The sequence below is a fragment of the Callorhinus ursinus genome, unplaced genomic scaffold, assembly GCF_003265705.2.
Source record: "Callorhinus ursinus isolate GAN/ISIS: 27379988/994484 unplaced genomic scaffold, GSC_fseal_2.0 scaffold5, whole genome shotgun sequence".
NCBI lineage: Eukaryota > Metazoa > Chordata > Mammalia > Carnivora > Otariidae > Callorhinus > Callorhinus ursinus.
The window spans coordinates 71499974-71512745 of record NW_027397067.1 but is presented as its reverse complement, the minus strand read 5'-3'; the positions used below and the strand labels follow the sequence as shown (position 1 = coordinate 71512745).

General features: G+C 38.4%; 1 protein-coding gene across 8 annotated transcripts in view; it reads left to right on the top strand.

The window, feature by feature from the left end:
- CYRIB (CYFIP related Rac1 interactor B) overlaps positions 1-12772 on the top strand; it is a 142770-nt gene that overhangs the window by 76451 nt on the left and 53547 nt on the right. For 6 of the 8 annotated variants that reach the window (XM_073893202.1, XM_025871123.2, XM_073893204.1 and 3 more), the window contains one exon: positions 12631-12669. The exons of 1 other annotated variant lie outside the window; for it this stretch is intronic. In XM_073893202.1, the coding sequence (XP_073749303.1) occupies positions 12631-12669 (39 nt within the window). Of the gene's footprint in view, positions 1-7141; positions 7229-12630; positions 12670-12772 lie in introns of those variants that run through there. One more of the 8 variants, XM_073893203.1, reaches the window with a different exon arrangement.

The window sequence follows — 12772 nt, the reverse complement described above, 5'->3', positions numbered from 1 at the left end:
AATTGCACTTTTGATTTGAATTATGAAATATTTTCAGAAAGAATGAAAGGTAATTTCACGTATGTGTTGTTTTTTTAGTGAGGAAACATATGAATTAGGGATCTAAAGAAATGGTAGGCACAGGTGGAGAATCTTTTCATTACTGTTCTTGGAGCAGTTTAGAATATATAAAACAAAAAGGAAGGCATCTTATTACAGAGAAAACAGTTTGTAAAAATCAGTATCATTTAGTGTCCTTTTTTCCTCAAAATGTGTTTCATTATTCTTTTTCTGGGAAGTTTTTAAATTCTTTATTAGACTAATATATTTTAAAGTGATCTTAGTATTTTGTCTTCTTTCTGAATGTTCTCTTACACTTTTTTAATGTTCATATTTTATACTTTGAAGCTTAAAATTTTAATAATATAGGTACCTCTTAAAAGTCTCAAAAAACTGATTTATGTAATCTTTAATTTCAGAGTATCTTTACTGTCTATACTCTGAACCCCAAGTTACATTTGTAACATAGTTTTGGTTATTTGTAGGAATGGCTTTAAATTAGGGAGGGAGTTAGAGTTAGCTTTCTGTATGACTGCAGAATATTCTTTATAATTCATTCAAGGGTCTTCATTTAAAAGTTGGAGAAACTTACAAGGTAATTTGAATGGAAAGGGAATTTATTGGCATGATGGCAGGTAGCTCACAGAATTGGTGGTGGAGAGATTAGGAATTCAGGTTCAGAAAGTGAGCAGTAACCACAGGAGGGCAAGAAGCAGATTATGTTACAATTACAGTCTGGTTAGGACACGGTGGCACTGGTCTAGTTGCTATTTCTGTGAACGATTCTCAAGTATCCCGGGTCTTTGGACCATTCTCACGAGATAGGAAGTCATGGGAGTGGAGGGGCAGTATTTGTGGGCTGACCTTCCCTGACTTCCACACTTGTGCTCCATTGACCGTCCATATCTTCATTTGGAGGCCTCGGCCTGGCAAATTTAACATGGCCAAAACAGTTCCTAGTTTGGAGAAGTTTTTATCTGTTGATTTGCTTTCTATTCTTATGTTTATGCTGTTTCGAGAATAAAACATTCAAATACACTGTTTTGAGCATGTAGCACAAAATAGTATGTATGCATGTTGACAGTGATTTCAGGAAATGAGAGTCCCTTCTTATTACATAGAAGGCAACCTGATGCAATATATATACACACATATGCCAAAATCTGCAAATACTGAATGTTTTCCACTTGATTATCTCTGCACAACCTCTAAAAGTTAGGAGAAACAGTTCCACTAAAGGATTACCAGCCCTTGGGGTGCCTGGGTGGCTCAGTCGGTGAAGCGTCTGCCTTCGGCTCAGGTCATGATCCCAGGGTCCTGGGATCGAGCCCTGAGTTGGGCTGCTTCTCCCTCTCCCTCTGCTGCTCCCTCTGCTTGTGCTCTCTCCCGCTGTGTGTGTGTGTGTGTGTGTGTGTGTGTGTGTGTGTATGTCAAATAAATAAATCTTTTTTAAAAAAACGATTACCAACTCTTTTGAGAAATAAAGTTAACCTATATGATGTGATGCTTTTGTAGTTGTGTGTTATTGATGTTTTTATCTGTTAAACACATTCGGTAACCTGTGGCTACTAGTGGACATTTCATTTTTAGGAGGAAAGCCTGTAAGACATGTAAGGTTGTTTCTAAAAAGAGAAGAGAGCCTCCCCTCCACCCCATACCCACCCCCCTTCATTCCAGGAACTGTAGCATGTTGAACTATTTTAAAGATAAACACATACATAGATAATCTTTGATCATTAAAGAGTTAAAATAGTACATGTCCTTTTTTGAAAATGTTTTCCTGTCATCTGGTTTGTAAATTCAGACTTGAGTAGTCAAAATCTGGAATTATCTAAACTTCAGGACGTAGAAATAAAATAAGAGCAGACAGATTAAGGTTCAGACATGCATGGCAGATGGAATAGTAGTTAAAAAATTGTGTGTGTGTGTGTGTGTGTGTGTTTAGTCACACTGAAAAATCTTACCCATTGTTTGTGAAGTTCTTGATGTTGCCTCAGTTTCGGTTTAGCAAGGCCTTTTTCTTAAGGACTGTAGTGTCAATCTATCATGAACCCCTTGTTAATAATCAGATAGCGCTTAAAATGTCTCTTTTAGGAGAAGAGAATATTCCCCTTTTGTAGGTTAGTGGATATGCTCATATTTATCCTAAAAAAAGTTTACTTAATTTAAAGCTTACTGAATTTAAAACATGTCTTTGAAAGTTGTGATGGTGGTATTTTTTTTTTATTATGTTCTGTTAATCACCATACATTACATCATTAGTTTTTGATGTAGTGTTCCATGATTCATTGTTTGTGTATAACACCCAGTGCTCCATTCAATATGTGCTCTCTTTAATACCCATCACCAGGCTAACCCATCCCCCACCCCCCTCCCCTCTAGAACCCTCAGTTTGTTTCTCAGAGTCCATAGTCTCTCATGGTTTTTCTCCTCCTTCCTCCAGTTCCCCCCTTCATTTTTCCCTTCCTGCTATCTTCTTCTTCTTTTTTTTTTTTTTAACATGTAATGTATTATTTGTTTCAGAGGTACAGGTCTGTGATTCAACAGTCTTACACAATTCACAGCTCTCACCATAGCACATACCCTCCCCAGTGTCTATCACCCAGCCAGTCAAGAAAACCAAAAGACAACCGACAGAATGGGAGAAGATACTTGCAAATGACATATCAGATAAAGGGCTAGTATCCAAAATCTATAAAGAACTTATGAAACTCAACACCCAAAGAACAAATGATCCAGTCACGAAATGGGCAGAAGACATGAATAGACATTTTTCCAAAGAAGACATCCAAATGGCCAACAGACACATGAAAAAGTGCTCAACATCGCTCGGCATCAGGGAAATCCAAATCAAAACCTCAATGAGATACCACCTCACACCCATCACAATGGCTAAAATTAACAAGTCAGGAAACGACAGATGTTGGCGGGGACGCGGAGAAAGGGGAACCCTCCTACACTGTTGGTGGGAATGCAAGCTGGTGCAGCCACTCTGGAAAACAGTATGGAGGTTCCTCAAAGAGTTGAAGATGGTGGTATTTTTTTAAACATACCAGGCAGACTCAAACGTCGTTGCTTTCTCTGAGACTGTCCTCTAGGTATAGTTCAGTTATTCCCCTGTTTTCCCATCGCAGTTAATCCAAAGAACTCCAGTTCTACAATATTTTACCTATTGTGTTGTGGTATTTATATATTTGTTTGTTTATTGAGAGAGCACGCATGCACATGGCGGGGAAGGGCGGGCAAAGGGAGAGAGAGTCTTAAGCGGGGCTCCATCTCACCATGCATGAGATCATGACCTGGCCAAAATCAAGAGGTGGAGGCTTAACTGACTGAGCCACCCAGGTGCCCCATTGTAATAATTTTTTACATGTCTTCTTAATAGACTAGGAGCTTCTGGAGGGTAGGTCTTGTTTTACTCGACATTTTACACTCTGCATTGCATAACATATCTGGTCTGTTGGAGGTCCTCTGATCTTTATAGAATTGCCATAAGGAAGCAGTTCACATTTAAGATTGTGGCAGAGCATTTTAAATAGTCTTTTAAAAATCTATTATTTGATTGCTACCAAGACAGCTGTGCAGTAATACCACATATCAGATGTACAATATCTCCCCGAATATACTAGATCTCCAGAGATCAGTTATCCGCATTTGTTGCCGTTATTTTGTCAGCCTGGAAAAATCATTATCTATTAAAACCATGGTGGACACATTAGTGTATTTTATTTAAAGTCTCTACCACTTTAATTTTTAATAGGAAAATCGCACATTTTTTCTAAATTTTTGTCAGTTACTTGCTACCTGTATATCGATCATTCCTTATCACTCATTTTTCCCAAACAAATCCTGTTAGCAGAGTGGCCAGTCTTAATGGGACCGTAACTCTGAACTAGTTGTATTTATGCCAGGCTGCTCACATATTTTATCATGTTGTTTGCTAAATCCACTCATTCCGCATTCGCACACTGGAGACTACAATGTTTCAAGTATTGTGCTTAGTTCAGGGGCTATAATAACAATGAACAGGCTGTGATAACTGCTTTCAGTCCTGGGAAAGAGCTAGGCATTTTGATGAGTGAAATGATGTGTTATGGGGCCCATTTGAAGATACTTAATCCATACTTGGGATATATTCTTCTTTCACACTGTCCTGTTCTCCAAACTTCTATTATTGTAGTCCGTAATGATAGTATAGTGTGGACAGAATTATTATGGACTTGTTACTTTTTATATGTTCAAGTATTATTTCCATAGGAAGTCATTAATCTCTTTCAGGATAAAGATTGTCTTATTACATTGTATCATAAGCACTACTGGAGATATAAACTTTTTTTTTTTAAGAGTTTATTTATTTATTCATGAGAGAGGAGGAGAGAGAGAGAGGGAGAGAGAGAGAAAGAAGCAGAGGGAGAAGCAGGCTCCCAAGGAGCAGGGAGCCCGATGTGGGACTCGATCCCAGGACCCTGGGATCATGACCTGAGCCGAAGGCAGACGCTTAACCATCAGAGCCACCCAGGCGCCCTAAACATTTTTAATAATACTTGTGGAATTGACAAACAGAGACTCTAATATTCTGATGTTGGGCCCTTAGACCTACAAGGATGATAGGAACAGCACCTGTGCAGAGCGAGTAAGGTTGGCCTGATGGGATGGGTAAGACCTGGGAAAAGAGCCAGACAGTGTAATTGGTACCTCTCATTCTCTGAGTCTCTCAGTCTTAGGGGGGGTAGGTATTAGCTTCCTTTCTACAGATGGAGAAATTGAAGCTTTGAGAAACTTAAGATTCTTGGTCAGAGTTTAAACACCAATGGACTCTTTCTGTCAAAATACAGTATGTGTGGATGCATATTTTTGCTAGGAAGGTGATTAAATATTTGTTTTGGTCATAGAACTCTCTGGAATTAGGAGAGCAGTATATGACAACCCAGGCACAGAGCTTCTCTCTGAAGGTCCATAGTGCTGCTCCTGCTTGACATCATGCTGCAGTATCCTGAACTAAATGCTACACTGGCTTATGTTATTTGTGAACAACACAGATTGCCTTTAAACCAGCCAGATTTTGCAAATTACTTCTCTAAATTTTAATGACATGTTAAGAATTAGGAAATTTTAAGAGTGGGATGTGAGTATTGAGTTTATTATTATTATGAGTATTGAGTATTTGAGTTCTTAGTTTTTTGTGCATATGTTGGTTTTTCATTCTAGTATTGGAATAGGCTTTTAAAAAAAATTGCATAGTTGACTCAAGATTCAGCCATCTGTCTTTTGAAATTTGTGGTACGCAATTCAAACACAGAATGAGAACATGTTGGGGCACCTGGATGGCTCAGTTGGGTTAAGCATCCGACTCTTGATTTCAGCTCAGGTCATGATCTCCAGGTCATGAGATCCATCCGAGACCAGTGGGGCTCCGCACTCAGCGGGGAGTCTGCTTAAGATTTTCTCTCTTCCTCTCCCACACTCCCTGCTGGTGTGTGCACTGTCTCTCTATTAAAAAAAAAAGAATGAGAGTATGTTACACTTAAAACATGTAAGAGCATTATGTCTGTTTTAGCACTTTAGGTTATTGCTACTGAACACTTGTTTATGTTACATGTTTCCCCAATAGAAAAAGATGTCTGTGGCAAATTAAGATGTGAAAACTTAGCTTTTGGACTTGGTATTTCCCAACCTTGAACTTGTCTGTGTTTTTGTTACTTTTAGGTATAATTCAGAGGTATTCTGCAAAGTGTCACAATTGTAGAAAAGGACCTGAGTGGATGGACATTGTATTCTTTGCTTCCAAAAGACACTGTTTTCCTTTTGTTTATGTAGGTTAGATATATTGATATTTTTATATATTTTTACATAGGTTGCATGTAATTAAAAGTGAGCAATCGCCTGCTTTCTTTTTCTTTGTTGTATAACTTATAATTTGGAGTGAACATTATTTTTATGCCTTGGCCACACTGTCGTAATTCTTTCTGAGTTTGGATTTGCTTCCAAAGTTTTATCTGTTGTATTCTCAATGTCTTGAAATATATCCAAGAATTCCTGTTTTCCTTAAAGTAATCACTGTGCCCAGTGTGGGGCTCTGACTCACAATCCCGAAATCAAGAGTCACATGTTCCACTGACTGAGCCAGTCAGGCGCCACCCCCCAAAATTACTTTAATATGATTTTTTTTTTTTTTTTGCTGGTGTTACTTCCTCTGGGACATCTTCGTCCTTTCATCCTTTTCATCATAACCACTTCATTTATGGTGATGAAGTTCACCCTGACAGTTCCTCTGACTGGCATGCTTAGTTTCTCTGATGGCAGCAGTGTCACATTCTTGCAGTTAACCCTTTCTTCCGTAACTTCATTTATGTTCTCTTAGAGTTTGACTTTCAGGGTTACCACTTCCAGTTTTTTGCTGCACTTTTATCTTTGTTGGCAAATTCCCTCATTTGGTTTTCCATTTTTCTAAAATGTCATCAGGTTTGTCACCAGGAGACAAGGGAATAACACAGCAACACACTTTGTAGTCTGTGCATGACCTAACAGATGTTCAGTGAACAGTCACTGATAGACTTGAAAGAAATGATGTGATTGGTCACTAATAATGATGTAAAAGATGGGAAAAGATGATAAAACCATTAAGCATTCTGTATTTACAGTATTTTCATCTTTAATTACATTTTAAAGAGACTAGACATTTTAGAAAAAGCATACGGGTATGGTTTATATATAGTAATGATGATGATCATTAAAACAGCATTATATTTACAGAGTATTTATTGTGTGTCAGGGACTGTTTTAAGTGCTACACATACAGTAGTAATCATGGTGTAAGAAGACATAAAAGCCTGAGATTTGTATTCACGTGTTTGAGTTCTAGTGTGTCTCAGACATGGATATTCTTACATGTACTGTGCTTGAGATAGAATGTCAAAATAGCTAGCTATATATATATATATTTTTAAAGATTTTATTTATTTATTTGACAGAGACGCAGCAAGAGAGGGAACACAAGCAGGTTTCCTGCAGAGTGGGCTCGATCCTAGGACCCTGGGACCATGACCTGAGCTGAAGGCAAACGCTTAACGACTGAGCCACCCAGCACCCCAGATAGCTATATATTCTTGTAATTTTAATGTTAATAAGAGAAGTAGTGATCTTGTTCAATAAAACTGGCATTTCTGTTAATCTTCACACAATCTTTGAGGTTATTTTTGCTCTTTTACAGATAAGGAAAACTGATGCTTAGATAAATAAATGGAAATCTCATTTTACAAATAAAACAACTGCTCAAAGAACCTAATAATTAAATAAGTGAGAACTCAACCCAGGTTTATCTATTTCAGAATCAGTGCTCTAAACCACTTTAATTATATTATATTTATTTCCTTTTTATTATTAGGGAATATAAAGCTTTTTATATATGTTTACTGTTTTCTTGCTCTTACGAATTACCACGTTTCCTCTCTTGATATGATTTTTAATACATTATGTGAAAATTAAACATTAAAATATTTTGGATTTCCTTTATTTTTAATTTTTATATGATTTGACTCCATCTTTCCATTTTAAATTTCTTACCATGCTTCAAATTACTTCTCTAAAAATAAGTAAGGTATTATTTTTGAGATTTAGTTTTAAGAAACTACACTCTAATCTACCTAGAATATATAGGGTGAGAAGGTTGTATCTCAGTTTTTCATGGGATTATTTCAGTACCATTTATTAAATAAAGTTTTCTTCATTGCCCTATATAATGATTACTTTATACATTCCTCATCTGGAATATTCTTTTTGAGCCTTCTACCTCCTTTTCCTGCTTGTCCAAATCCTGTTCACTCTTCAAATCTATCTCAGCTGCCGGGGCTTCGTAAAATCTTTCCAATACCCGATTTCCCTGCTCTATCCCTACCTGAGATATCTTTTTTTAATTGCCACAGATCTATATGTAGATGTTTCTCATGATACTTCATTTTTTCCTTGAATGTTTTAATTGCTACAGGAAGAATAGATACTTCTAGAGAGTGCAGTCAATCTTTTTCATCCTAGCATCTCTTCAGGTATTTATTTTGGTACTATATACATAATAGACTTTCCAGTAAATACTTGGTGTGAGATTTTTTTTTCTTTTTATTATTGGACCATTGTGATTTCTCTGGTCTCTTCCCCTGACTCTTCATCTGTATGAATTCCACTCAGTTTTAATTATTAATGTGTAGGACTGGTTCTTTTCTTCTGTTTTTAAAAAGATTTTTTATAGACTTACCTGTTTCTTTTTTTCTCAAATGGACATAGAATAACCTTTTCAAGTTCTTAAAGCTTACTAAGGGGGCGCCTGGGTGGCTCAGTCAGTTAAGCAGCTGCCTTCAGCTCGGGTTGTGATCGCAGGGTCCTGGGATGGAGGCCCACATTTTGCCTGGCTCCCCGCTCAGCAGGAAGCCTGCTTCTCCCTCACTCTTGCCCCTCCCCATAGCTCTTGCATGCATGCTCTCTCTCTCAAGTAAATAAAATCTTTTTTTAAAAAAAATAACTTAGATATTTGCTGGAGTTATATAATAATGCAGTTTCATAATATTGTCTGATCTGGGAACGCGGTCAATAGGCCCTTTAATTCAAGTGCTCTTTTTCGGTTTCTCTGATGGCTTTAAGATTGCTTTGTGTATGTCAAGGGGAGCTTAAACAAATGGAATTGAATTTGATTTTATCATATAGCCAAATGAAGGAGGAATGCAGTGTAGGTTGCATAACCAGTTAGATTTATGTGTCATCATATTAAATGCTGCAAAGCTATAAATGTGGTTGACAGAATGCTCTGAAGTCATAGCTTTTATGTTTTATGTTTTGCTGGAGGCAAAGGAATTTTAACACTTACTTGAAGAACCTTTAGGTTTGCGGATTTTAGATGCCTGGATTATCTAATTTACATCCTATCTAATATTCAGTACTTATGGCCTGACATTTGATTTCTAAAGGTAAAAACAATTACAAGTGTTTTCTTATTTCTTGATTTATTAAGAATTAGACAAAACCAATAGAAGTTTTCCCCATGGATTTATGCAAGTGGCACCGGTTTTGCTCCTCTGGTTAATGAGAGTGGCCAGCCAAGCCACTTGTTTTGTTTATTTCTGGGTGGCTTTGGTCTGCCTTAGGGAAGGAAGTTTGTTTTTGGCAGAAAAAGCAAAAATGTGTTTATTCATTCCATTTGTAGTAACATTGATCCAAGAGGAGCTTTTGAGGAAAACCAGAATGGTTAGGCTTTGAACATAAATAGCTCCCATTCATCTCCTACCTGATAGAAAAAAAGCAAAGATTAGGATTAATAATATATAAATTATAGACAAATCCTAGAGCAAGAGTTGCAAACTGACATTTCATCAAACAAAAATTAACCCTTAGACTGTTCTTTTGGCCTACTGATTATTTCTAAAGCTTAATTAGTTGATAACATCTAAAAATTGTTTTACCTGAATATCCAGCCCCGGATCACCTGTGTTTTTAGCATGGCATGTTAATAGCCATGGCACCCCTTAGATTAAGCATAGACATTTGTTTGCCCTAGTTAGCCCTTCTAATGTGGCTCCACCCAACCCAGATGCATTTAACTTTGCAGCCCCTGGAGGCTGTTGGATTAAGAAGTAATAGTAGACCTAAGACTGCTAATGCAGCTGAACCCTCCACTTTGAGTTAACAGAAGATAGAATAGTAGGTGTGAAGACTTTAGGTAGAGAGAGCCGTAGTGGAATTTGGGACGTGTGAGAGAGAAGGTAGTTGAGAAGAATCCAAGGTTTTTACCTGAGCAACTGGAAGGATAGAGATGCCATCAACTGAGTTAAGGGAGACTAGGTAGATAGGTTTAGAGAGGGAAGATGAGTAGTTTAGTTTTGACATGTTAAGTTTGAGGTATCTATTAAAACATCCAAGAGGAGATACTGAGTAGGCAGTTACTAGGAGATGGAGACAAATGTCTAGACTGGATAAGTAAATTTGAGATATGTAGTTGATACATGAAGCCATGAAATGAAATCACAAAGGGAGTGGAGGACCTAGGACTGTGTTCTGGGCACATCAGCATTTGGGGATCTGAGAGAGAAGTTCAGCAACAGAGATTAAGAAAGAGCATCCAGTGAGTTAGAACGAAAAGGAAGGGAGTATGGTGTCCCAAAGGACAAGTGTCCTGATCTGGTTTCATCCCAAAAGCAGAGCTTGAGACAGGGATTTTTTAGGCAGATAATTTATTTGGGAACCTGTTAACAAGAAACAGAAGTTGGCGGGGTGCCTGGGTGACTCACACGGTTAAGTGTCTGCTTTCGGCTCAGGTCATGATCCCGGGGTCCTGGGATCAAGCCTTGCATCAGGCTCCCTGCTCAGTGGGGAGCCTGCTTCTCCCTCTCCCTCTCTCAATATCTCTCTCTCTCACAATAAATCAATAAAATCTTAAGGAAAAAAAAAGAAACAGAAGTTGGAGAATTGGGGCACATGAAACCAGGGAGGAAAGAAAGTCAGTGCAAGGGTCTGTGATCGACCTGGTCACATCTCTGAGTTCGTGGGGCTTGATCCTGAGGAAGTCCTCTGAGAAGACACGAAGTATATGCCTCTGGATGGGAAGGAGGGGGTATTTATATACCAGATCCCATTCCCCAGTGGTCAGGGGTTGCTCATAGGGTGTTGATGTTAACATCTTCACCCTCCCAGGTTGGGGTTCGTACATTCCAGGATGGCCGAAGAGTTCCTGTAAGCGTCTCTTAGAGCAAAACCTGTGAGCAGAAAGTGAGCCCCAGTAGTGCAGCTAAGGGGAGGTGCCTCAGCTGGAGTGAAATTGTGAGGCAGCATGTTAGAGGTATCCCATACAGCCTTGTATGTTCCATTAAGCACTTGTCATTTAGTCCATTCTACTGCTAAGTTTTCAAGATGGTGGCTGGCCACAATCACTACAGTAGACTTATAATAGGAGGGTTAGTGGAATAATGTTCATTTTTGCAGTCCTACACCACTCATTCTAGATTTGCCTTACCTTCAGCCAGCACTTGAACAGGTCAAGGCATTGTCCTGGTTCAGTGACACAGACCTTCTTCTCCAAGGGATCAATGCCTGTAGTTGATTTATCATTGTTGGGTCATAATTGTTGCAGCTGCTCATTTATAGTTATTACTGAGCATGGCAGCCCCAGTCGAATCCCCTAGGTTCTGGATAGATTTCCTCCTGTCCCCATTGTGTGGCAGCAGCCGTAAGTTGTTAGGGTCACTTCACAGGACTCCACAATATGGTAACCCTTTCCTTAGCATGCTGGTCCAGTAAGGAGTCCAAGATAACCAGGTGATAGTTGCTTCAGAATACTTCTGTGTCTTTTGGCAGAAACCACTGTTCTCCTCCCCCACTATCAGAATTTCTAATCCAGTGAACCTGAAGGTTCTCAATCCTGTTTCCATGTGTTGGTTCCAGGGCTTTTTCCTCCCTCCCTCCCTCCTTTATCTGTCAGAGACACAGCACCACATTTCAGCCTTTAGAAGACAGTGTAAGAGTCAGATCACTTACCATCTTGGAAGGCAGTGCCCCGTCCCCTCTAAATGTTACTAAGCACATAGAAATTATGTGTTTGCTAAGTCCAGGACTCTGGTCATAAAATAAACAATTAGGGAAAGAAATTTTTATGTAAAGGTGAGTAGTTACATCAGTCATTGTCCCCCCACTGTATGTGAACTCAGCTAGTTTACTGTAGTGGCTGTAGTTGCTTCTAGTTGTAAAGTTAGAATAAAATCATTTTGAAGATTTAATTTTACCTAAAATGTTTTAGGATTTGCAGATACCATAGTAGTATTAGTAAACCAGTCCTACAGAGGACTTGGTGGTTCCCTTGAGTTTTGCCAGATGTACGTCTGGCAAATAATAGGTTATTGTCATGGAATATAAGGATCTTAGTACCTTTAGCAAAACTGGTATTTTTAATACATTGAAAGGAAATGAACGTAAACTATGATAATAGTATAGAAATATATCTCTTTTGGTAATTCTGGCCCCTGTTGTAAGAATAAAGACGAGCGGGGCGCCTGGGTGGCTCCGATGGTTAAGCGTCTGCCTTCGGCTCAGGTCATGATCCCAGGGTGCTGGGATCGAGTCCTGCATCGGGCTCCCTGCTAGGTGGGGAGCCTCCTTCTCCCTCTGCCTCTGCCTCTCTCTCTCTCTGTCTCTCTCTCTCTCTCTCTGTCTGACTCTTAGGAATAAATAAATAAAACATTTAAAAAAAAAAAAGAATAAAGACGAGTTACAAATTTTCTTCCCTTGCTGTTCCTGCTGCATGATATGATGAGATCTATGTACTTCTCTTGATAGAGATTGTAGTCTTTGAGTGTCTTGAGGGTGGCAATTAGGGTGTCTTATCTAAGCCTATTGGTATTTCCCAGGGCTTAACATAATGGCTTACTCTTAGTAGGTTCTCTATAAATAGTTGTTGATTTAATTCAAGGAGGTATATGTCCGTTGATATACATACACACACAAGTGTGTATAGCGTATGTATGTGATAACTTTATTAAAGTTAGTTTTAATAAAATTAAACATGTTTTAAAGTATAATATGTTTTAGACTTTCTTCCTTTTTCCTTTCTTTAAACAGATAGAAGGACAAGAACAGAATCACCAGCACTGGCTGAAGGTAAATATGTCTTTGGAGGAAATGATAATTCAGATAAAAATGAAAAGTTATGATTTAAAAAACTACATCGGCTCAATATAATTTAAGGAAGATGTTCTGTATA